General features: G+C 33.7%; 1 protein-coding gene across 3 annotated transcripts in view; it reads right to left on the bottom strand.

Moving 5' to 3' along the window:
* LOC140444533 (cytochrome b5 reductase 4) overlaps window positions 1-25,500 on the bottom strand; it is a 595,617-nt gene that overhangs the window by 13,862 nt on the left and 556,255 nt on the right. For all 3 annotated transcript variants that reach the window (XM_072536292.1, XM_072536297.1, XM_072536295.1), the window contains 4 exons: window positions 19,902-20,017; window positions 9,928-10,089; window positions 6,941-7,371; window positions 78-379 (listed from right to left, as the gene is read on the bottom strand). In XM_072536292.1, the coding sequence (XP_072392393.1) occupies window positions 78-379; window positions 6,941-7,371; window positions 9,928-10,089; window positions 19,902-20,017 (1,011 nt within the window). The remainder of the gene's footprint in view (window positions 1-77; window positions 380-6,940; window positions 7,372-9,927; window positions 10,090-19,901; window positions 20,018-25,500) is intronic.

Genomic DNA, 25,500 nt, shown 5'->3' with positions numbered 1-25,500 from the left:
TGTCTAGTGGCCAGTGGGTATGTAAAAGACATCAAAATACAGTAGAAACAGTCAAAAAAGAAGACATTGGTACTCACCATCTACATTAATAAAAACCCTAATATGCTTCCCAATCGGCACCACGCTTCTACAACCATCGACTCTTGCGAACCGCATAAGAAAAATATTATGAGTAACTTGGACTTTTTCTTTAACTATAAAACTATTTCTCTCGCTGTTTGTCCCTGATAGTAGATTCTCGGTTGATTGGTTCAATGTTCCGTAGTTGTCCCATACACCTCTTACTTTCTTCTTGAACGTCAATTCAATTTTACCCGTTTCCCACGTGATTTTTATGTTAGAAGGCCATTCGACTTCTTCGCGAAACACCAGTTGATTCCTAAAAACATTTAAAAAATTAAAGAATAAGGAAGTTACCAAAAAATATCCAAAGAATATGCCAAAAGTATAATTTGGGATAAACAAATTAAACAATTTCAAAACAAAATTAAATAAACTAGTTGACCGATCGCTTTGAAATTTTGATCGGACTTTAAACACCCCCGAAACCAATATTATGTTTAATATGAAAGTTCTAGGTTTGTTTTTAAAAAAGTTATTAACATTCATAAAAAACCGAAATTTCTGACTTGTTTTGCAACTTTCTAAGCAACAAATATGGACAGAAGCATTAAAAAAAACTCCATTTTGTCTACGTTCTACACCAATTTTAATATTACAAGCGGAATGTTCAGTATCCACACTAAAAGTTAGAAGGGAAATATTGGCGCATAAATACATATTGAAACAAATGTCTGAAAAAAATAACATAGTAATAAGAAGTTAATAATAAGTTAAATGAAGCTATAAATGCAAATAACTAATTTTAGAAGAATAAAGCTATACCAGACTACTTATTAGCATATATCAAAAAATATATTGCCATATATGAAGTAGAAAGAAAAATTCTTTTATATAGATAGCTATATACAGGGTGTCCCGGAAAATAGTGCGTTCCTTAAAGGTATGGGCTGAGTATAGCATTTAAAACAAAAAAGGCTTATAACATTTTTTTATAAAGTCAACCGTTTTCAAGAAAAAATATATATTAAATTTAATCCATTTGATTAGTGTCCACAGAAAAGCAAATAAATCCGGCAACGTTGCGCTCCAAAAGGTATGGGCAGAATGCGATAGTTTAATTTATTTTGATACAGAAAAGGTGTAAAAAATTTGTAAACAGTTGTAATTACCCGTAGCTCAAGAATAAATAGTATTGTCATGTTTTCGATTCGCGAGTATCACGATATGTTAATTACGTACGGTGAAGCCCACTGTGACAGTAATAGGGCTGTTAGAGTTTATGTTGAACGCTATCCCGAACGACGACATCCTAATGCCCGAAGTTTTGTGAACGTGTCCCAAAGATTATTAGAGACGGGTTGTGTGATACCTAAAAAAACTAGCGGTAGAACACGAAGTAACCGTAGACTAAATGCAGAAGATGTGATTTTGGATATAGTCAGTAATAATCCAAGAGTAAGTACTCGATCTGTGGCTAGAATGGTTGGCATTTCAAAAACCATTGTTCACAAGACATTTACGGAACAACTGGTACATCCTTATCATTACCAACGAGTGCAAGATTTACACCAAGGCGATTTACCTCGAAGATTAAGATTTTGTAGATGGTTTCAAAACAAAATCGCCAGAGAACCCGAATTTCTGTGCAAAGTGTTGTGTGCAGATGAAGCTTGTTTTACGAGAAATGGTGTGTTTAATTTTCACAATTGTCACGTGTAGAGTGATGAAAACCCTTATGCTATACGTAGGACAAATTTTCAAAAACAATTTAGTATAAATTTATGGGCTGGGATTATTGGTAATCGTCTGATTGGACCGTACGAACTTCCCAGAAGATTGAGTGGAGAATCCTATTTAAATTTTTTGCAGCATGTTCTACCGATACTTCTTGAAGACGTTCCGTTACAAATACGCTCTGAAATGTGGTTCCTTCATGATGGGGCTCCAGCACATTTTACGAGACATATTAAAGATTTCCTCGACATCACTTTTCCTCGTCGTTGGATCGGTAGAAATGGACACGTTCTGTGGCCACCCACAACACCAGAATGCAATGTTATGGACTTTTGAAGACATCTAAAATCATTAGTATACGACAACCAGGATGAAATTAAAACAGAAGCTCAATTGCGACAACGAATTTTTGATGCTGCTGAAATAATCAGACATAATTTACATACTTATAATATTAAGAATAATTGGATTCGTCGAATAAACGCGTGTATCTGTGCAAATGGTGGCCATTTCGAACATTTATTATAATAATAATTTTCCATGTAAGTAAAAACAGTATTCAAACTTTAATTATTAAATATAATACATGCTTTTTCTCTATCACTGTTATCAGTATCAATACATATTATGCCTAACGATCGATGGTTCATGATAGCTGATTTACAGTAATTAACGAAGAATAACCAGGAACGCAACGTTGCCGGCTGTATTTCCTTTTCTGCGAAAAATAATCAAATGGATTAAAATTAATAATTTTTTTTTGAAAACGGTTAACTTCATAAAAAAATGTTATAAGACTTTTTTGTTTTAAATGCTGCAATCTGCACATATCGTTAAGGAACGCACTATTTTCCGGGACACCCTGTATAAAGCTATCTCTGTGTGCATTGAAAAGTAGATCATGAAAGCAGTTATCTTTGTGGATTCAAAAAGTGCTTTATCAAAATTTTCTAGTCTCAAATGGGATCAAATGGATTATGTAACCATAATAACAAAAAAGCTATTGGTAGAAGCTAATAATTTGGGTTTCTCAGTAGGAATAGATTCGGTACCTGGACATCCAGGGATTAAAGGTAATGAGGTAGCAGATAGATTGGCGAATAATGAGAGACAATTAAGAGTACCATTTGATATTAAAAATATAAAACAGATATCTTTTGTGTTACAAAAAAGACATCTTAACACAATTCTACAATGAATGGCATTTCCAAATTAAAGATAAAGATCCAGACTATTGTAGATTGCAGTGTGATTTCCCCATTAAACCATGGTAAGCCAAATGTGGGTATAAGGGCAGGAATACTATAACAAATATTAATCGTTTACGTAGTGGACATTGTAAAACTCCTTGCTATCTCTACAAAGTAGGTAAAACAGAATCACCGATATGTGAATGTGGAACCATTGGAACAGTGATCCATATCTTCTTTGAAGGTCCCATAAACAAACACAAAAATATGGATCTGTATTCAGAACTATTAAAAGCAGGAATCTTCTTCTTATTCTTAGCCTTCTGTCGTCCATGTTTGGACATAGGCCTCTCCCAACTCCTTCCATCGGTCTCTATCCTGAGCAACATATTTCCAATTTGTTCCGTCTATTCTTTTAATGTCATCAACCCATCTTATCTGTGGTCTTCCTCTTGGTCGTTTACTTTCGTAAGGTCTCCAATGTTGTATTATAGTATTCCAACGTTGGTTTTTTTTGTCTAGCAGTGTAGCCCGCGAAGCTCCATTTAAGTTTGGCAATTTTTATTGCTATGTCCTCGACTTTTGTTTTGGATTTTACCCAGTCGTTTCTCTTCTTATGTGACAGTCGTATACCTAACATTGCACAGGAATAGTCTTTACATAGTTTTTTACATAGTACTCTATACAAACCCTCTGACAAAGTTATAAAAATAATTAATAAATTTATCAAATTCTTTCAAATAGATCTATAAAAAAAATGTTACTTGTCAAAATAAGAAAAAAAAAATAATAAATTCAGAAAATACTGGAATACCCTAACATTTAAAAATTTACGTATCATTCAAATATCACCAAGCTGTCAATTAGTAGTAAACAGAAATAATTCCCCGGTTGTGCATTGTCTAGAGCAAGACGAGCATAACCTTAGATGTACTGGGTAAATGATTATAGACTTCGGCAAATATGCAAATAAAAATGTAGAAAATTGCGCATAAATATGCACGTGTTTACCCGAAAATATGCAAATATTTTACAAAATATGCATACAAATAAATAAAAAAATCGTAAAATAGTAACAATTTTATTTAAAAAAAAAAGTGTACATAACTAAATATTTCCTACTATTCATTAAGATTTACATTTATTTTAAGTAACTACATCATTTTTAAGTATGAATAAACTTATTTAGAATTATGGTAACAATAAATGACCAAGTGGTGTTCAAAATTTTCTAAGAAAAACTTTTGGCTTCTGTCTGAGTACATATATTTATATATGGAAAAACTTCGTTCAACATCAACTGATGTAACGGGAGCATTTTTCAAACTAACCAAAACATTTGGTTCTAAATTAATTGTTTCCGAAATATTTCCAGCTATAACACTGACTACTTCAGAAAGAATATGGTAACCTTTATTTTTTTCCATAGTAGCTTAAAATTTTTTTAAAATATCTTTTCCAATATTAGCTCTAACGTTCCGACAACATGACGCAAATTCTTTTATTAATGCTGTACTTTCGAACAATGACAATTTTGGTGATTCTAACTGAGTAATTGTTTTTTGAACAAAACTAAAATTTGATTTTATAAATGAAAGTTCTTGTTGAAGCAAGTTACTCTGAAAAGTTTGTTTAGAATCCAAAAGAGATTGGGAACTTTCATCTGTTAACGTATCAATTATGTTCTTTATTTTAACAAAATGATCTGCATAAAAATTAGCTGCTTCTAACCATGTTCCCCATCGCGTTAAAATAGGTTGTGGTGGAAGAGGAATATCTTATAGGAGATTTAAGAAATACTTTTTTGACACTGGATATCATGGTATTTACAAGAGGAAACTTTTTTCGTATTTCCTCTACAACTCTGTTTAATCCATGCGCTACACAAGTAACATGTATTAAATCTGGGAAAAATATTTTTAAATTTTGTCCTGCTTTCACCATATAAGGAGCAGCATCCGATAAAATAAGCAGTAATTTATTAGAAGGAATAGTTGTCGGAAGAAAAAAAGTTGCTAATGTTTCTTGTATAAAACGCGAAATTGTTAAAGCATTTGTTTTCTCAAGTTGCTGGCATGAAATAAGATGAGATTTTGGTAAGGTATCTTCTTTAAGAACACCAATCAATAAATGAGCAATATACTTTCCTGAGGAATCAGTGGTTTCGTCTACTGATATGTAAAAATAATTATCTGCAATTTCTTCCTTAATATTAATTAACATCGACGAGTATAGCCCGTTCACATTATTTCTTCTTAGAGACCGATCACTTGGAACATTAAGTTTGCAATATTTTTTTAGAAACGAACTAAAATTTACATTTGCTAATTTTGAAAGCGGTATGTTTGCAGACACTAATGCGCGACACAAGTCTTCATTAAAAGTTTCTTGCTCATCTAATTTTTTTGAAGTAGATTGGAAACATTTAGCCATTGAAGTTTGATGTTTTCCTCCTATTTTTCCTTTTTTTGCAATGTGTGAGCAGTTCTCACATGTTGGTCTATCTGAAATTTCTTCTCACATGCTATCTATAAATAAAAATAAAAACCTTTATTTTAACCCAACCTTTAAAATATAAAAATATACAAGTTGTTTTTGGTTAATCAAATAACTGGTTTGGAAAAAAAACACTCGCTAAGTGTTTTAAATGCAGTATTAATCCACAAATTAGTTTTTGTTACTAACCATTAGTACATCATATAACTTATTTTAAAATTCAACAAAAGTTTTTTTTTTGTTAATTCAATTACAATAAAAATAATTGTGTTTTAGAATAGCTGACTTCATAAAAAAAAGTGAAGGTGAAAAATTTTTCTAAATACACACCATTGTATTGTACCATGGACAATTTTTTCTCACTAAAGGAAGCTATTTTTCATTTAAAAACAACCTACGAGTACTAAATTTCAAGTAAATACGTTTATTGGTTTTAAAGTTATTGTTGTTATTAACTAAAAGAATTTAATTTTTTTTAATTTTAACACCCTGTATCTCGAAAAGTAAATAAGTTTGACCCCTCATTAACTATATCGTTTTGTTCAATTTTTCGAGAAGTATCTACAGTCAAACGTTGTAAGTGTCATTTGGAAACACCCTGTATGTATGAAATATTAGATATTTAATAGAAAATATTAGATACTTACAATTTTGCCACAGACTGAACAGTAGATTTTTCCCATATCCATAGACAGCTCTTTATAAGGTTTAATCCAAGTTGAAGCACTGGTTGTTTTAGGCATTATAAAATCACAATCTTCCTTTTTGTTACGCACAACGAGTGTTTACGCTTTGAATATCAAAACAAAAATGATTTACAAATCTGAGCATCAAATTAGAAATGTTTAGGTACTTAATTCAATAAACTGGGAGATTTTGGAAAATCCCTAAATTAGGAACAAAACTATTAGCCGTTTACCTGCTGTTAAGATACAATAAATTGTAGATAGATTTGGGAATTTGATCATAAAATGCAAATGAGCGAACCCTTAGCGATTATCCAATAACTGAATGCCTCAGTGACCGAGACTTTCTAAGAATGTTGAGGGCTACTTAAATTGATCTTCTTTGAAATTGTAAATGTTTTGTACCTGTAGAGATTACGTACTTAGATCATTTCTTGATTAAAATGACTACAAAATTTTATACAAGAATTGAAATAAATTGGTATGTTTAAAAATTTTCAAATACAGTATAAAAATCTGAACTTTTATGCACTTTATGCAAACTTTTATACAAATATGCCAAAATATGAAATATTTGCATAAAATATGCACAATATGCAAAATATGCAATATGCATATTTGCCGAAGTCTAATGATTATACAATCGAAACCCCCCCCCCCAAAAAAAACAAAGAAGAAGAAGGGTACTTATTTGCTTATGTCCGTAGCTTAGGAATGTAGATTGATATAATATTATTTTTATTAGTAGCACACAAACAAAGTTTAACTTACCTATGAATAGTATTATTATAAGTAATACATATATCTAGTTCTTTATCATCTTTTGTAGAGTGCACATCCACGGATGGATTAGAATATGTACCAGTATAAAATATAATAGTAATATAATCTAGTTTCTGTATCCAGTCGAACCGCGGAGGTTCGGGTGTCGACACGGACGCCTTCTCGACCTCCTCGTCTTCTACGTCTTGTACTTTCAGTGGCTCCTCTTCCTTAGAGCTCTGTTGTGGAACGGGTGCTGTGTCTGGTCTATATTCTACTTTGGTGCTGTCCGTTTCTTGCAGTTGCTCTTCGGCGGTGATGTTGTTGTCGATTGCTTTGCCGAAAAATAGTTTCTCGGTGTCTATCTGTGGGTCAATTGCTACTAGTTTACCTATTATACATTTTTGAAGAATTTGTTCATAGTTGACCCATGGATGGATCTAAAAATAAAACAAATTGTCTTTTTTAAATTGGTTATCATAAAGTATGTAGGTAGTTTATCTTGTTTAGAGTGTCAATTATGGGAATCTAGATTTCAATGTCGAATTGTAATCAACCATAGCTTCAAATTGGAGCTATGGTTGGACTTGGAGTTAGAAACGAGAGAGGAGACCTCCTAGAAATATTCGCAGAAGACTCAGAACTAGTTGTCACCAACACATTCTTCCAATTACCACCTCGCAAGCTGTACAGTAGAAATCCCCTCAAGAGAGACCCGGGCGAATTATTAGGAATCAAATAGACTACATTTTAGTAAATAAAAGATTCCAAAACAGCTTTACATCTGTCAAGACTTATCCTCGAGCAGACTTAGAGATAGTCCACGTTTCACTGGTAGGAATATTTCGAGTAAAACTCAAAACAGTGCAGAAAAGGAAAGCACAATCATACGACCTACGTATGCTGAAAGTCCTTGATACAAGCATGAGAGTCCAAGCCACGTTAAACGAGCAAGTGACTGCAATTAGAGACGAATCGAACGAAGAACAAACGATAATAAAACATATTACAGAAATAGTGCAAAATGTAAAGGATAAACACTTAAAGACAGATAGATTAATGAAGAAAAAATCATGGATGACAGATGAGATCCTGAAACTAATGGACGAGAGAAGAGAAGCCAAAAATGACCCAGACAAATATAAAACAATAAATGTATTAATAAGAACGAAAATCGGAGAAGCAAAAGAAAACGAAGCAAGGGAAAGATGCGAAGAACTTGAGACTCTCTAGTCAAAGTACGATAGTTACAATATACATAGGAAAGTTAAAGAACTCACAGGGGGACTAAGACGAAGACAAAAAGGAAATATAACTGATTCTGACGGAAACATCATCTTGGACAAACAGAGTAAAATAAGAACGTGGAAAGAATATCTAGAAAAACTATTTGAAAACCAAAGAGATAATACCTTTGAGCTAGAAGAAGAGGTAAATGATGGACCAAGAATATTACAGCAGAAATATTACTCCGCAATAACACAGTTAAAGGATCTCAAAGCGGCAGGCACTGATTATGATAATATACAAGCAGAACTACTCAAACTAATGGACAACGAATCAATAGCAATAATCGTAAAGATATTCAACAACATATACAAATCTGGAGAAATATCAAGAGAATGGCTAAAATCTGAGTTTATTGCACTTCCAAAAAAACCAGGAGCCAAAAAATGGGAAGATTACCGTACTATAAGCCTCATGAGTCATCTCCTAAAATTGTTCCTAAAGATAATTCATAGGAGAATCTACAAGGTCTGTGAAAGTCAAATTTCCCCCAACCAGTTCGGGTTCACAAATGCTGTTGGTACTAGAGAGGCTTTGTTCTCAGTACAAGTCTTATTCCAGCGATGCAGAGATACGTCAACTGCGACGTATACGCATGTCTGGTTGATTACGAGAAAGCGTTTGATCGAATACAGCACGCCAAGATGATGCAAATACTAAAAGAAACAGGAATTAACAACCAAGATCTGAAAATAATTAGAAGTCTCTACTGGAATCAGACAGCAAATCTCAGAGTTAAAGGTGAACATACTGACTATGTGATAATCATGCGTCGAGTGAGGCGAGGATGTGTTTTGTCTCCTCTAATCTTCAATCTGTACTCTGAAACAATATTTATCGAAGCTTTGCACGAAACTGAAAAAGGTATTCTACTAAATGGTTACCGGCTAAACAACATCAGATATGCAGATGACACCATAGTATTTGCGGACAACTTAGAAGACCTTATGAAGAAGTTCTTATGAACAAAATCCCGTATTACAGTCAACAATATGGACTCAATATAAACGTTAAGAAGATAAAGCTTATGATAATTAGCAAGAAAAGAATAACAGAAGGTCAACTCTACGTCATCCAATCCCCTGTAGAAAGAATGACGCACTTCAACTACCTCGGCACCATAATAAATGAAGAATGGACCAACAACCAGGAGATTAGAGCACGCATCGGAAATGCTAGATCTACCTTCAATCGGATGGGGGCCTTCTTCAAGAGTCAACCTCTCTCTTTATCTATTCTCTATGCTTTTTTATTGTGTTGAATCGTGGACCTTGAACGAAGATATGTGCAGAAAACTGGAAGCATTTGAGATTTGGCTATGTCGGAGAATGCTTAAGAACCCGTGGACTGACCGAGTCACAAATGAGGAGGTCCCCAGAAGAATAAATAAGAACCGAGAGGTACTGACCACCATCAAATCTCGAAAGTTACAGTTCTTCGGACATATTATGCGAAATGAATCCAGATATGCTCTCCTTCAAGCCATCCTGCAAGGAAAAATATTTGGAAAACGAGGTCCAGGATGAAGAAGAACATCTTGGTTAAAGAACCTCAGAATCTGGTTCAATACAACACCTGTGCAGCTTTTCCGCGCTGCTGCAGATAAGAATAGCTCAAAAATACCTTCTAGGTTTATAGCTCTAACTATAACTTTTAAACAATTACTTTTCTCCGATGCAGTAATTATCTATTATTGTTTCATTTCTTACCTGATCAAAGAGACTAGTCGCATCTATTCCTGCAGCCCTCATTAATTCGTCAGGGCCTCCTGGATGGAATGGTACATAAGCAGTCACGTTGTAAACTCTACCTCGAATAGCCAACCAAATGTCGTCCATTTTATTATGCTTCGCTAACTCCTGCTTGGTCACCTAAAAAAGCATGATAAACTTAGATAACTGTATCAAAATTTCACAAAATAAGAAACATTATGACATGAACATTTTTAATGCCTTTGCTTTAAAGAGATCAGTAAAAATTAAATTAAATTCTGTAATCAAGGTTTGATTTGCTTTATTTTTAGATATGTTTCATTTAATTATTTAACCTTAATTAATCCTTTTAGTGTTCTTGTTTAAATCAGAAATAGTCAGTTAATATAAAATGTACCTTATGTTACTTTATTTCTGTTATTAATAGATTATAATTCATTTCGTTAATTTTTAGAATTTGTAAGGTACAACACGTACTTTAAGGTCGAAGGGTAGGAACCATTAGCAGGGTACTAGACTGAAATGGTATACCTAGACCCTTGCCTAATGTCTTATTAAATATAGAAGCCATGTGCGAAACGCAACAATTTGTCTTTAAAAGAAAACCACACCCAATCATGACAGTAAAGTTCTCTCGTTAGTAATTCCATTGAAAATCATGAAGAAAAACCAAGAAAAAACTCATGATACTATCCCAACATGGTGAGTATTTGGGTTTACATTTAGGCAACTCTCAATATTACCATCAAACTTTAATTTTATATGTATGTGAGTTTAAAACAAAAGAAAAATTGGAGTTTGATGTTAATATTACGAGTAAACTAAATATAAAAGACCAAATACTTAGCACGCCGAGACAGTATCATGAGTTTTTTCTTAGTTTTTCTTCATGACTTACAATGGACTTGCTAAGAGAATTTTACTATGATTAAGTGTGGTTGTTTTTTTAAGACAAATTACAAGCCTTGATTATTTTGACATGTATTCCCAAACAATTTCCGAAGTGAAAATCGCATTGTCACAATAAACTCATTAAATAAAGTTCTCATTAAATACAATAAAATGTGGATAATTCTTATTAAATATTCTAAACTAATCGTGGGAATATCACGTTGAATTAAAACAAGGAGAGGAAAGGATTAAAACAAGGAGACGGGCAGGCATCGAGACTATTCAACCTGACTCTTATATATGTGATAAGACAGCTGAATATGGGAAGAGGTAATCCCCTAAAAACTAAATCAATACAGATTGCCGCCTATGCCGATGACATTAGCATCATATCTCGCAGAAGAAAAGAGGCGGCAGAAATATATTCACAATATTAAAAACAGGGGCAGAAGAGAGCGAACTGGCAATAAATATTTAAAAGACAAAAAACTAACACAGGCAAGAGCTAGGGGAAACAGACGCACAGTTGAATTAGAGGACGATACTGAAACTGTAGAAAGAGTCATATATTTGGGAGTTATTAGATTAAACTCAGATGGAACAGAAGAACCAGAAATTCAAAGCAGAATAGTAAAGGGAACCAAAACTTACTTTTCATTCGCCCATGTGTTCCGCTTCAAAAACACACACTGGGGATCGAAAATCAAGGTCTACAAAACTATTGATTGGAAGTATTTGAATGAAAAACCCTAAGGAAGATATTTAAACCTATTATCGGAAACGAAGTATGAAGATCCAGGTACAACCATGAACTCTACCAACTGTTGAAAATTATCTTCACTCCAAATACGGCTGTTTTGTTTGTTGACAGCTATTCAACCAAAAGTGAGTTTTGTTGATAAACATAAATCGCTTATGAAAATTGGGATCAACGCCAATCTCATTTTGGGCCCATTTACCGCATGTACGTATTGATAGATGATCGTGTATCTTTAATTCCTGCACGAGTTGATCTTTCATCTTTCCACAGAATATACATATACATAAGATCTTTCCACAGAATCTTCCATAAAGTGGATGGACACATATCCAACTGCTTTGCACGATGGCGGAAAGACTGATTTCGATTTTCCTCTAAGCTAAGCTCTAAGCTCTACAGCAGCAACAACGTCTGTACGCAATGTACGACGTGTGTATGGATGCATATTATCATTTAGTGCGCGATACGTACTTCAAACGGAACCATAATTTTCAAAATAAATTTGCACGATTTGAAAGCCTTGTTCATGCATCAAGTCTATTCATACTGACATGCCAAACCAAACTTAATATTCGACAAATGTCAAAATGACGACAGTTAAAAAAGTGTTGTGTAATATTTCTATACCTCTAAAAACACCCGTTACTTGCCTAAAAAAATGTGCACCGAAATCACATTAACTGTCAAAACAACCAAACGCATAATGGTCATAAACTAAACACTCTTGTGGGTGAACTTTCAACTAATTAGAATGACATTAATAGCAACTGAGCATAGATAGCACTAGCAGTTTTGGCGAAAATATGGTATTCCATATTACATATGGTATTCCATTTATTTTATAATTCCCGAGTATTTTATAATTTTCATCTCTGATACATCCAATCTGACATTTTGTTGGGAGGGTAGTCTCCATATCAAATAGAGAAGAACTACTACACACAGTTGAAGACTTCTATCAAGAACTATACACAAGTCAAAGAGAAGACCAAACGAACTTGGAAGTCGCCACATCTCGCAAAATCATCAATCAGGGTTCAGAGCTCATGCCAGAGATCACACTAAGCGAAATCCAAGACGAAATGAAAAAAATAAAAACAACAAAGCACTAGAAGATGGAGTCGTAATAGAAGCTATGGGCGGACGTGCCCTTCTCAACCAAATAAAAAATTTGTTTAACCTTTGTCTAACAGATTGTTGCATACTGGAAGCATGGAACAATGCAGTAACAATTTTACTACACAAGAAAGGAGACAAGGCGCACCTAGAATACTATAGACCAATTAGCTTATTGAACCACATCTATAAAATGTTTACCCGAATAATTACGACAAGACTAGAAAAAAAGTTGGATTTCTACCAGCCCCGAGAACAAGCTGGCTTCCGCTCACAATTCGGAATAAGCGATCACCTTCAAACAGTAAAAACCTTAATAAAGCAATCGATAGAATATAACAAATCACTGGTACTTATCTTCGTAGACTTTCACAAAGCCTTCGATACCGTGGAATTAGACAGCATTATAACTGCTCTGAACAATAGTAGAACAGACTACCGGCTTACAAAGTTAATACAAACATTGATTGTACCAAAACGCCACAATGCGTGTAAAAGTACATGATACCACCAAAGAAATTCATATAAAGCGAGGTGTGAGACAGGGTGATACTCTCTCACCTAAATTATTTATAAAGGTCCTCGAATACGCCTTGTGGGAAAAAAGAGGAATAAAAATAGACGGAAAAATGCTCAATCATCTGCGTTTTGCCGACGATATAGTACTTATTACCGAAGATCTGCGTGATGCACAACAAATGCTACAAGAATTAGAAAACGTATCTTCAACAATAGGTCTAAAAATGAACATCAGTAAGACCAAATTTATGACAAATTTGGTTCCCAGCGAACATCTAACCATCCAAAATCAAGTGGTAGAATCGACAGATATATCTCGGTCATGAAATCAAAATAAGCAAGGATAATCAGACCTGTGAATTTCAACGATGAATAACACTTGCTTGGGGAGCGTATGGTTCACTAAGAGACATCTTTAAGAGCAACATCCCGATAGCTATGAAACGGAAGACATTTGACTAATGCGTTCTTCCTATTATGACATACGGAGCAGAAACTCTCACTCTTAAAAAAACAACAGCACTAAAAATGGGAGTGGCACAAAGGCGCATGGAAACATCTATTCTCGGCGTGACAAAAAAAGACAAAATAAGGAACCAAGACCTAAGGAAAAGAACAGGTATCATTGACGTCGTCGAAAGTATAGCCAAGCTGAAATGGAATTGGGCAGGTCACATAGCGAGACTAAAAGACTCAAGATGGCCCAGAAAACTAATTGATTGGCGCCCAAGAGAAGACAAACGCAGCAGAGGACGACCACCAACACGCTGGATGGACGAAATTAAACGAATATCCAAGAAATGGCAACAAGATGTACAGAACCGTGAATATTGTTGAAAACTGAGGGAGACCTATGTCCAGCAGTAGACAGAAGAGGTTGCATGATGATGATGATGCTCCCTGTTAATCTATTTTATATTCCTTTGTTTCTATATAACTTTTGTTGATCGTATATATCTGTATTCGCTTCTGCTTTAGCTTTTACTACTGCTACTTTGACTTCCCTTTTGGCGACCATACAGTTTTGAAAATCTTCTGTTCGACTTCTTTTCTTGCCACTGTTTATATTATTTTATCTTCTCCTTGAACTCCTGTTTTTCTTGAACTTTGTCTGACCACCACCAGGTCTCTTTATCCTCAAACTCCTTCGCTGAGGCTTTTCCAATTATTTCAATAGCAATATCTCTAATAATTCTGGTCATATTCATCCAAATTAAGACTTCTTTTTATGTTCCAGCGCATTTTTCCACTATGTTTGCCCTGAACAGAGTTTCTTTCCCATTTCTTTCAAGAAGTGAGTGGCCGTGAATACAGGAATATAAACTATCATCTGACTCAGGTGTTCACGGAACATGGTTATTTCAGAGATAGTGTTGAACAACAACCAAATTGTCTGAAATCACTAATTGATTTGTTCTTTATATTTTATATAATCATTTCACGCTGATGATACCAAGATTATCTTGTACGAATTTTGCAAATTGTAGCTGAAACGTATTGCTTTTTTTTGTGTCTATCTCCATTTTTAATAACTCTTAACTGTCCACTTTTACGCTATGTATTTAGTTTTCTTTAGTAATACTTTACCTCGCAAATACAGTCCATTTTTAATCTTGCGTAAACTTTGGGTCCCTTAATACATTTATATACAATCAGAATACGCCCCGAAACCAATACGATGCTCTCACAAAACAACATTTTCCTGGAAAACATCTCCCGAACGATTAAGCAATTCCGTCGATGTCTGCTAAACTAAATACAAACAAATCGAATCTATACTCGAGGAAAACAAATTGCGACAGACAAAAGTCAGAATGACTTGTTTTGGATGTTGTCGAATACAGCAGATATCCGCTCAAATCGAAAAAGAAAACAATAAGAAACGGCGAAAGGAATTAGAGGATATCTGGAGGCTGTTTATGAGTTTTTACGAGGACAGCAATTGACTTTTTATGATGGAAAAACTGCCGTTTGTTGCGGAATTGCTGGCTTGAGAGGAGGACGTCAGTATTTATTCGTCGCTTTTTATTACGGAGGAAATAAAAAAGTTTACATTAGTAATTGTTTGAAAATGATTACTGAGAATAAAAATACAATAAAGAAAAGTATAAAAATATATTTGTATACAAGAAAAATTAACGACGATGAGAAAAATTTCTTCATTTCTCCTTCATTAGTTAGACTCTTCGCGGTGTACACTGAATAACGTTCTCTCTGCGTAAATTAAATGAACTATTAAAAATCATATTAAGATGTTTTTTCTGCTTTATATTACGGTACGGAAGCGTGGACTTTAAAAGAAACGTATTACAGACAAATTATTCGTAACAAAAAAACTTTTGTAAAACAAATCTACTGAAACTTATTCTGTTATTGATGACAAAACCCCTACGCAGCAACTTTGTTTAGAGGAACTTTGTTTAGAGCTTTAAACTCTTGAACATTTACGGATTGGCTTCTTATAAAAAATTATATTTTAAATCACCCTGTATATTTTTAATGTGTAATTTTATTGTGTTTTAATTGTTTCTTAGTTGTTTTTTTGCTAAAAATTTTTTAAATATTTTTAACTCTCAATCTGTAAGTAAATCATTGTTTATTTTCACCTCATATTTATATACATTTTAACCATATTTCAGTTGTCTCCTGATGAAGCTGACAAAAAATCAGCGAAATATAGAGTAATAAAAGAAAAAAGAGTTTTTTTTTTAAATAACAGACCGCATACCCGACACACCAATCCAATAAATTGTTATATATATTAGACAACCAAAAATACCTACTCTGAATAAGTGACAGACATTTAAATAATAATTACGAATATAAAGTGGGGTTATTTGTTATTTAAAATGTTTAGTTTACATATAGTTACGGATCTGAGGTAGTGTAGTTTATTAATTTAGGTTGTTTTAATTACATATAAGTTTATATTCTGATCTGAAAAGCCTAAATGTCAATAAAATTCTCGATAGAATAGTAAAGAATTCTCTAGAATACAGAATTTAACCTTTGTTTACGGTAGAACTTTCTCGAATATGGTTATGTCTGTGGATCGAAGATATACTTTTTCGAGAACATTCATATATAGAACAATTCGAATATGATTTCTTGCCAGATGATTCTGGAACAATGAAAAGATATAAATACTCAGTAATTTGGATTCAAGCTAGTTCAGTCAGTCGGGTCAGTCAGTCAATAAGCAGTCAGACAATTAGTTATTAAGAAGACACAGTTAGTTACAGTTAGTGAAGTAAAGTGTTCAGTAAGTTTAAGATTAGTTAGTCAGAATTAAGAAGAAAGTATAAAGTATGCAATAATCAGTGATTTAGTATTAAAATTTGATAGTATTGGAAAGTATATTAGAAGAATATTATTGATGATTAAAAATTATGTTATGTATAAATGGTGATTGGATAATGCAAGAAAGTATTAATTGAAAATAAAATTATATAATATATTTGTTGATTGGATATTGGTATATTAAAAAGAAGAATAAATATAAATGCTATTAAGAAGAAAAATATTTTAAATTGGTAGAAGCTGATAATTGGAAAAAGGAATTTCATAAAAACAAGGATAACCGAGGCTGAGAACGAAGACATTGAGTGGTGATTAAAATCTATACAGGGTGGTCATTAAGTAATTGTACAAACAGAAACCGTAGATTTTGCACTTTAAAATATTACGATTTAAGCCAACTTGCTTTAATAAAATGTTGATATTAAAAAAGATACAGGGTGTTAAAGTGGAAATTTAAAATTTTATTTTTCGTTATAACTTTTACGGTTGTAAATATTTTTGGACAAAAATTTATAATTGAATGCTTTTAAGTAGAATAAATTATAATTTTAGACATACTTTAATGTAACTGATAGAGGGCGCCACATATGCCACATGTGTGGCATAGATTTTCGCTTAACTTTTTTGTTCTTTAAGTTAGCTTTATTTGTATTAAAAAATATTAAAGATACATTATTTTTACAAAGAAAAGGTATACTTGTTAGTAACCTCAAAATTTAACCGTTTTTGAGATAATCGCATTTTATGTCAGCTGCATAATAAGTCTTAGTTGTGATATTTGTGCGGTAAAGCACTGAATACCTGTAGATAAGCATAATTCATAGTTTATTCTTATAAAAACAACTCAAAGATGATAATGTTACATTACAAAATTTTTGTTATGGCTGCTAAATGTCTTATTGGAGAAAATATTCTTCAGCTTCTTCTTTAGGTGCCGTGTCCGTATTCAGACGTTGGCCGTCATTATGTTTAAAATTTCCCTTTTCTATCGCTTCTTAAGTTTCTATACCTACTGGCGTTGTATTACTTTTTCCCTATTGTAAAATGCTAAAAACCCAAAATATGTGGTTTATGTAAGATGGTACACCACCACATTCTAGAGAGAAGGCAGTGAGAATATACTTAAATACAACTTTTATGAACGTTGAATTGGTCGTTACAGTCATATTCCTTTGCAATGTGGTGAGATATTGATATAATTATTTAATTTATAAAAATTCTCAAAAGAATACTTATTATTCATTACGTAAATTGTTTACCCATTTTTATTAGGACAATTAGAAACTGAAACACACGTATTGACACATACGTGTCTTGTTTCATATTACTTTTGCTACAAATCTAATCTTAAATACTCAGCATTTTTACAAAAATATCATCGTTAGCCTAATAACCGATATTGTTATAAATATAGTAATAATACAGGCAATGTAGTTTAGCATAATATTAGTTCGTTAGTTAATTATAATATTTCATTTGTTCGAGATGTAGTTATAGTTACTCGTAAGCTGTAACGTAATCATATAAATAAGTAATGTCATCGATAGGTTATTCCGTGTGTATATAAGTAACCAATGAATGAGATACATCACAGTTTAATACATTATTTAACCTCTGCGACAAATAAGATGTAGTTCCATAATATACAATAAAATTTGGATATGTATCCAAAAGAATATATTCATCCATTAGACATTATAGCCACCACGTAGCCCAGAATTTAATCCGCTTGATTTTGGTGTATGAGGCGTATTAAAACAACGTGTCTATAAGAATCCCATAAACATTTGTAACCAACTATGGGAATAAATAAATACTGCAGCAGTTTTTTTAGAACCAATGAAGCTATTTAATATGAGAGGATCTTTTATGGAATATATTGACAAATGAATTAAAAAAAATGGTGGACATATCGAACACTTACTTTGAGAAAAAATATTGGTTATTTAGTTTTACTATTTCTTAATTTGGTTTATAAACAAACTGTTTTGATTATTACTTTAATTTAACATAAAACGTAAAATGTTTGATGTAAAATCCTATTATTCTGTTTTTTGTCAAATTCTATTATTAATTATCCTGCTGATATATTTATTTTATTTAATGTTTCGTTAACTATTAACTTTAGTTAAAAATATTTTATACCAAAATTTAGATTTATTAATGTTTTTGTCTATTTTTCCTTCGTTGCCTGGAGTAATTGCCTTAAATCAGAATGATGCAGCTGATTTGTAAAATTCGATTATCTCGAAAACTGTTGAGTTTTGAAGTTATTAACAGGTATACCTTTTTGTTTTGTTAAAATAATGTATCTTTAATATTTTTTATCAAAAATACAGGTAATTCAAAGAGCAAAAAAGTTAAATGCAAATGTATGCCACATACGTGGCATATGTGGCGCCCTCTATCAGCTATATCAAAGTGTGCATCAAATTATAAGTTTTCGTATTTAAAAGTACCCAGTTGTAAATTTTTATGCATAAATGTTTACAAACATCAAAGTTACAGCGAAAAATAATATTTTAAATTTGCACTTTAACACCCTGTATCTTTCTTAATATCAACATTTTATTAAAGCAATTTGGTTTAAATCGTAATAGTTTAAAGTGTAGAATCTACTGTTTCTTTTTGTACAATTACTTTAGGACCACCCTGTATAGTGGAGAACAGTTCATTTAGGCATTCAGTGACAGAAAGGTACAAAATTTTGTTAATATAATTTAATTAGTGTCATAAGAATTTCAACTTTAAAGATAGTTTGTTTAAAATTTAAATTGTCTATATAACTTAATTAGTTTCATAAGAATTTCAATTTAAAGATAGTTTATTTTAAATTTTACATTGGTTATGTTAGATATATATGTGTGTTTCATAATAGATACAATAAAGATAATTCCAAAAAGTGCTTACAAACTAATTCTTTGAGAACCGCGATAAAAACCCTATATATATATATATATATATATATATATATATATATATATATATATATATATATATATATATATATATATATATATATATATATATATATATATATATATATATATATATATATATATATATATATATATATATATATATATATTATTAAAAAACACTCATTGCTCATTAAAACATCATTCACAAATAATACATCATCACAATTTATATATATATATATATATATATAACGATTGATTTCTTCATTTAATTAGTTAATACACACGAACCACCTAACTAACCGAAGTTAGTTTCTATCTCAAACTTTAACAAAGATATGATCGCCTCCAAAGCCTGCTCGAGGCACCATCCCTGATAATTAAATAGTTTTGACAGGCCTGTTAGCCAGACACGCACGGCACAACGCCCGAACCCTTTTAATATAGAAAGTCAGTCTACTTACCGAGAGATAACCGGCTCTGGCTCCCAGACCGGTGAGGTCCTTTCCGGAGGCCCCGAGGCGGATCCAGTCCATGAGGGAATGTCCAGGTTGAAGGGAGCATTTGTTACGGGGATTGCCTGAAACAAAGTGGAAAAACGAGAGATTAACGATAGCAGTCGCCGATAAAAAGGTAATTTAGTTTTAAGAGAGAGAAATCGTCACGATGATCCTTTGGGGGGCATTTTAGGGAATCAAAGGAGAGACGATTGGTTGTCTACGGGTTATTTATCTCACACAAGAGAGTAATGCTTTCTTAAGCTGACTCTTCTAAGTGTTTAAGGTTAAAGGATCAATACGATTACGGTGTTATTTTTATAAGTTTATAAAAATGAAAGCTTATGTTAGAGCATATTTTATACGAGTATAATACAAATAGCGTATTGTTGTCATGATGTAAATGCTGATGAATATATAGATATCGTAAATAGTCTAGTTATCAGAGATTTGACCTCTAAAAATCATAGGAATAAGCTGAATTTTGCTTCTTCCTCTTCTTTTATGTAGACATAACTATCTGTTTTTCAATCTGCCTCCAGTAAGTTGTCATTCCATCGTTTTCATAGTCTTCCTACTGATCGTCTTTCTATTGGGGAACCGTCTCTTGCCGTCTTTACTACTATATTTGTTGTTATTAACATAAAAGACAATCTGTTATAAAAAATATCAACTCTTTTAAAAATAATGACGAAACAAACTTATATTTAGTAGGTTTGGTAACCTTGGTTCCTGTATAACGAAGAAGAACTACAAAACCCGAGAATGAGAATAAGGCTGGTTTCCGAGATTACGTATGTGAAAATAAAACTGAAAGCCAGTGTGGAAGACATCCAGATGTGCAGTAATGCTTTTGTGTCATTACCATGGTATAACACGAGCTAAAGTTAATATTCTTGTAAATAAATTGAAAAAATCAAGCAAACCTCCTACAGGGTTTTTAAAGAACGTTAAAAGCCTTAATCCGAGCACAAAATTGATCATTTCCCATGTTAAACTTTATAAGAAAATCTAAGGTCCACAATAGCTAATTGGTCGCAGAATAGTACAGCTCGGAAACGGCTAGGCGGATCATGAGGTACCGATAAAAAGAGTAAGGAAGACGATTATTAAAACAAAGATGGCGTCGTGTCAGAAAGGCACGGTGCCGTATTTTTATTGGATCGTGTGGTATGAAGTATTAAACGATTGGATTTTATGTATACAATAAAACTATATGGAAAAATCAAGACTACTGAGTATCGTCCAAGTATATAATTTTTTCTTTTTATTACTAATTAATTGTAAGATGACTATTACTATTTAATAAAAAAACGCACAAAACAGATTCAATTGAAATCAAAACTAATTTTTAAAGTAACACTCTAAGATATCTCTAGCTCCAATGTCATTTCACAAAAAGTAAGCCGACCTGTACCTGTCTTATCAACTTAGCTTCTACCTTTTTGAATGTAATTAATTTAATAAGGTTCCCCTAATCTGGATGTCTGGCAAATAAATTAGTCCTCAAGTAATAAGCAAAATTCACAAGACTTTATAATTTCGCGAGAGCACTGATTTTTTGCCTCGGTGTCGTGATTTTTTAAGCTAAAATAGAGATAAATGGGAATTTTAATGAGTGTTATTTCTTCAAAATAATTTTATCTTGTTTATAGCTGTTAAATTAATTAAGACATATATAGTTTTTAGTTGTAAAATTACAAAGATATCATCAAATCGATACATTGATTTTCAAGATGAATACAAGGAGAACTTATAAATAGAAATGTAAAGGACAAATTCCAATGATTGGCTGTATACCATAGTTCAAAAGCTTAAAAGAAAGTAAAAACTTTTGATGTATGATGGTATATATTCATTATAAAAATTTGAAAATTATCCAAAAGAATTACAAATTTTTTCAAAACGTTTTCGGTCGCACCATCCGGACCATCATTAGTGAAACATGTTAACATTAGTTGAAACTATAGACACATATAATTAAATCAACACAACACAAAATAAAAGTGAGGCAATATGAGGTAGATGTTATAGGATTTCACTTAAGGGAACATTTAGATCCCATGCTTGAAAAAGGACATTACGAGTCCAACGGTTAATACCAGCCAACTGAGTTGCGTCATTCTGAGGTGCTATTCGATAGATTTAAAAAAAATAAACACGTGTTTTTTGGTTTTTAATTTAGAATTGAAATGTGCATTTGTCTGTTCCATCTGTGGTATCTTAGATTATTGAATATGCACTAAAACAACTTTTATCATTTTTAGATATCATCACAAGTTATCACAAAACATCAACATGGATTTCGAAATAAATTTTCTACTTACACAACCTTAACAGTTTCTATAAGAAAGTTTTAATCTCAATTGAAAATAGTGAAAATCCAACTGTCATTTTTTGACCTTAGTCGTGCTTTTGATTGTGTACAACACAATGTACTCCTCGATAGATTACACAGATAAGGGAGTTGCCCATGAGTGGTTTCGTTTCTACCTACACCAAATAGTTAAAATAAGAAATTACTTCAAAGTTTCAATGCCTTGTCCGATTGTTGATTGTTAATAAGAACGGAGTAACACAAGGCTCCATATTGGGCGCGATATTATTTATTTTGTATATTAAAACTATGTAAAACTGTATGTAATGATTGATGGATTTGTATTAGTTTATGCAGATGACTTAACAATGCTATATCGCGATAAAGACATACATTTTGTACAAGATAGAATAACTAATTCACTGAAGACCTTGTCTGATTGGTCCAGTAATCAGTCGCTCCTGTTAAATGGTGACAAAACTAATTTTGTATCATTTGCATTCCGTGCAAGTTCTACTAAACTTGAACTAAGTATTGCCATCAATGGTGAGAGTATTTCAAATTGTAGTGACGTAAAGTTTTTGGGAGTGACTTTTGACTCTCATTTATCTTTAAGACTCATTGTTGGAATGTATGCAAAAAACTCAACTCAAGTGTTATTAATCGAAAAATTCGAGTAAAATATTTAATCAGCAGCATCCTTGTCTTTTTATAATTTGCTGAAGTACAGTCGACAATGAGTTATGGTATAACGGTCTGGGGTAGCTCTGCTAGTATTGAGGACGTTTTCAAGGACGTAATAAGAGATGACGTATTTGTGAGATGTAATGCAGGTGTTCCATTTTTTTTCGTCTTTATAGAGGGGGATCTGGAATCTTCAAAAGACATCTCAGTACAGGAAGCCGCCTGACTAACTTTAGTGCAGGATTCGTTCTTCGTACTCCCGGCGATAGTTCCCGAAGTACTTTAAAATGCCCTCTCGTCGCCGAGTCTTTCCAGCAGTCTTTCTTCCTCTTCCTTTTTCTTGACCACTGCACGGATATAGCTGTGTATGTTGGTCCAAACTAATTTATTTTCAATCATTCTCTCAATAATTTCTCTCGCTGTAACAAAATTCACACCTGTCTCTCTCTCCAGTCTGTTCCTTTCCACTATCCATCTGCTTCAATCTAACATCGTATGTGTCACAGTGTCCGAGTATCCACAGTATAGGCATTCATCTGTATCAGCCTTTCCGATCCTATAGACGTAGAACACCCGTGTCCTGTGAGCACCTGCGCCAGGAAATAATCCAGTCGCCTGTGACTACAGTCCACCCAATCTCTTATGCTCGGGATCAGCATTTTCGGCCACTGTGCCACATCTTCCGTGTTGTTCCATTCTTCTTGCCATCTTTCAACTGACCTTTCTCTTTCCTGTCTTCTCTCGGCCACAGTAAGGTTTGGACCTCTTCTCTCATAAAGCTCTTTTCTTTCCACCGCCAAAACATGCAACGGAACACACCCAGTGATGGTCCATAAGGCTACCGCAGACACAGTCCTGTAGGCGCATGCCACTCGCAACAGACTTGTTCTGTCTACTCGTGTCATGAGACTCCTATAGGCCATCATCTCTACCGCCTCGCTCCAGACTGGTGCCGCGTAGAGGACGATCGACTGTTCAACACCGCATAAGACCCTCCTCCTTTTGGATTTGGGTCCTCCAATGTTCGGCATCACCCTCCCCAACGCAGCCGCACCATTCGCATCCTTCCGGACCACCTCCCGCACGTGCTCCCCCCATTTACCATTCTGGTGCAATGTCACTCCTAGATACTTTACTTGTTTCTTGGGTGTTAGACATGCTCTCGCACATTTTAATTCAAATTTTGCCTGTTTCGTTGTCCCCTTCAGAATGATGGCTTCGGTTTTCTCTGTCGCAAGTTTCAGTCCGTGCTGCGTCATCCATTTCTTTACGACGCCACCTGCGTTTCGAACCCGGTATTTGAGATCTGACTCATCCCGGGCCACTACTAGTACAGCGAGGTCATCCGCGAATGCGAAGGGCATTGTACCCTCTCCGTATTCACAGTGCATAACCCCGTCATATGCCAGATTCCATAGCTTCGGGCCCAAGACAGATCCCTGGGTACCCCGGTCGTCACGTCCACGATCGTGCCCTTTTCCACCATAATCCTTCTCTCAGACATATACTCCGCCACCACATTCATCAGGTAACCAGGACATTCTCTCTCCTCCATTGCCTTGATTACCTCGTTCGACTGCAACGTATTGAATGCATTCTTAACATCAAACAACAGCAGGACCGCCCAGCGATATTCTTCCCCTCTGTTGCGCAATGCTGCGAGTATACTCATGATTGCATCAATCGTGCTTTTCCCTTTACAAAAACCAAATTGCCTCATTAATAAACCACCTGACTTCTCAATCATGTCGTCTATGCGTCCTCGCAGCATCCTTTCATACAGCTTACTGATGCATGGAAGCAGACAGATGGGGCAAAACTTTTCCCTAGCTTTGGGAAGCAGTATCAACCTCGATGTCCTCCAAGACTCAGGAAAGGTTTGTGCTTCCAGCAGTGCATTCATGTGTTCCAGAAGCCACGCAGGTTCCACCCTCCTAGACCCTTCACCGCATCAGGTGGTATCTGATCTAGTCCTGGTGACCTACGAGTCTTCAATGAACCCAATGCCTCGATAAGTTCATCCATGGTAAAGGGTACAGCTCGCTCAGCTCCTTCATCCCCCCATACACCTAGACATCTGCCGTCCGGAAAGAGCTCTCTTGTTACCTCAAGCTTCTTGTCCATAGGCATTTCGTAAGGATAATACGCATGGAACTTCTTCATATGGTGTTTCATATGGTTGGTCTTGGAAAGGCCTATTTAAGGATTTACATATATTAACAGTGTATGGAATTTACATTTTCGAATTATTGATAGTAATTCGTAAAAATCAAAGAACTTTTTTATGTAACGGTGACATTCACTCACACAATACAAGAAATAAGAGAGTTTGTAGTACCCTACCGAAATTTAAAAATAAGTACGAAGTCATCTACTCTCTGTGGTTTACTACTGTATGATACTCTTCCTAAAAATTTTTAAAACATTAATTCAACTACAGCTTTTAAAAACCAAGTTAAAGAGTACATACTGACCATGTGTCCTTATATACTGTGAATTTGACGAGATTGTACTTGTGAATTTCCAAGCTCTAACACAATAAGCAAAATTAATACTATCTTAATT

This window comes from Diabrotica undecimpunctata, chromosome 1, assembly GCF_040954645.1.
Source record: "Diabrotica undecimpunctata isolate CICGRU chromosome 1, icDiaUnde3, whole genome shotgun sequence".
Taxonomy (NCBI): domain Eukaryota; kingdom Metazoa; phylum Arthropoda; class Insecta; order Coleoptera; family Chrysomelidae; genus Diabrotica; species Diabrotica undecimpunctata.
Note: the sequence above shows the minus strand (reverse complement) of the source record. Positions and strands in the feature narration are given on the sequence as shown.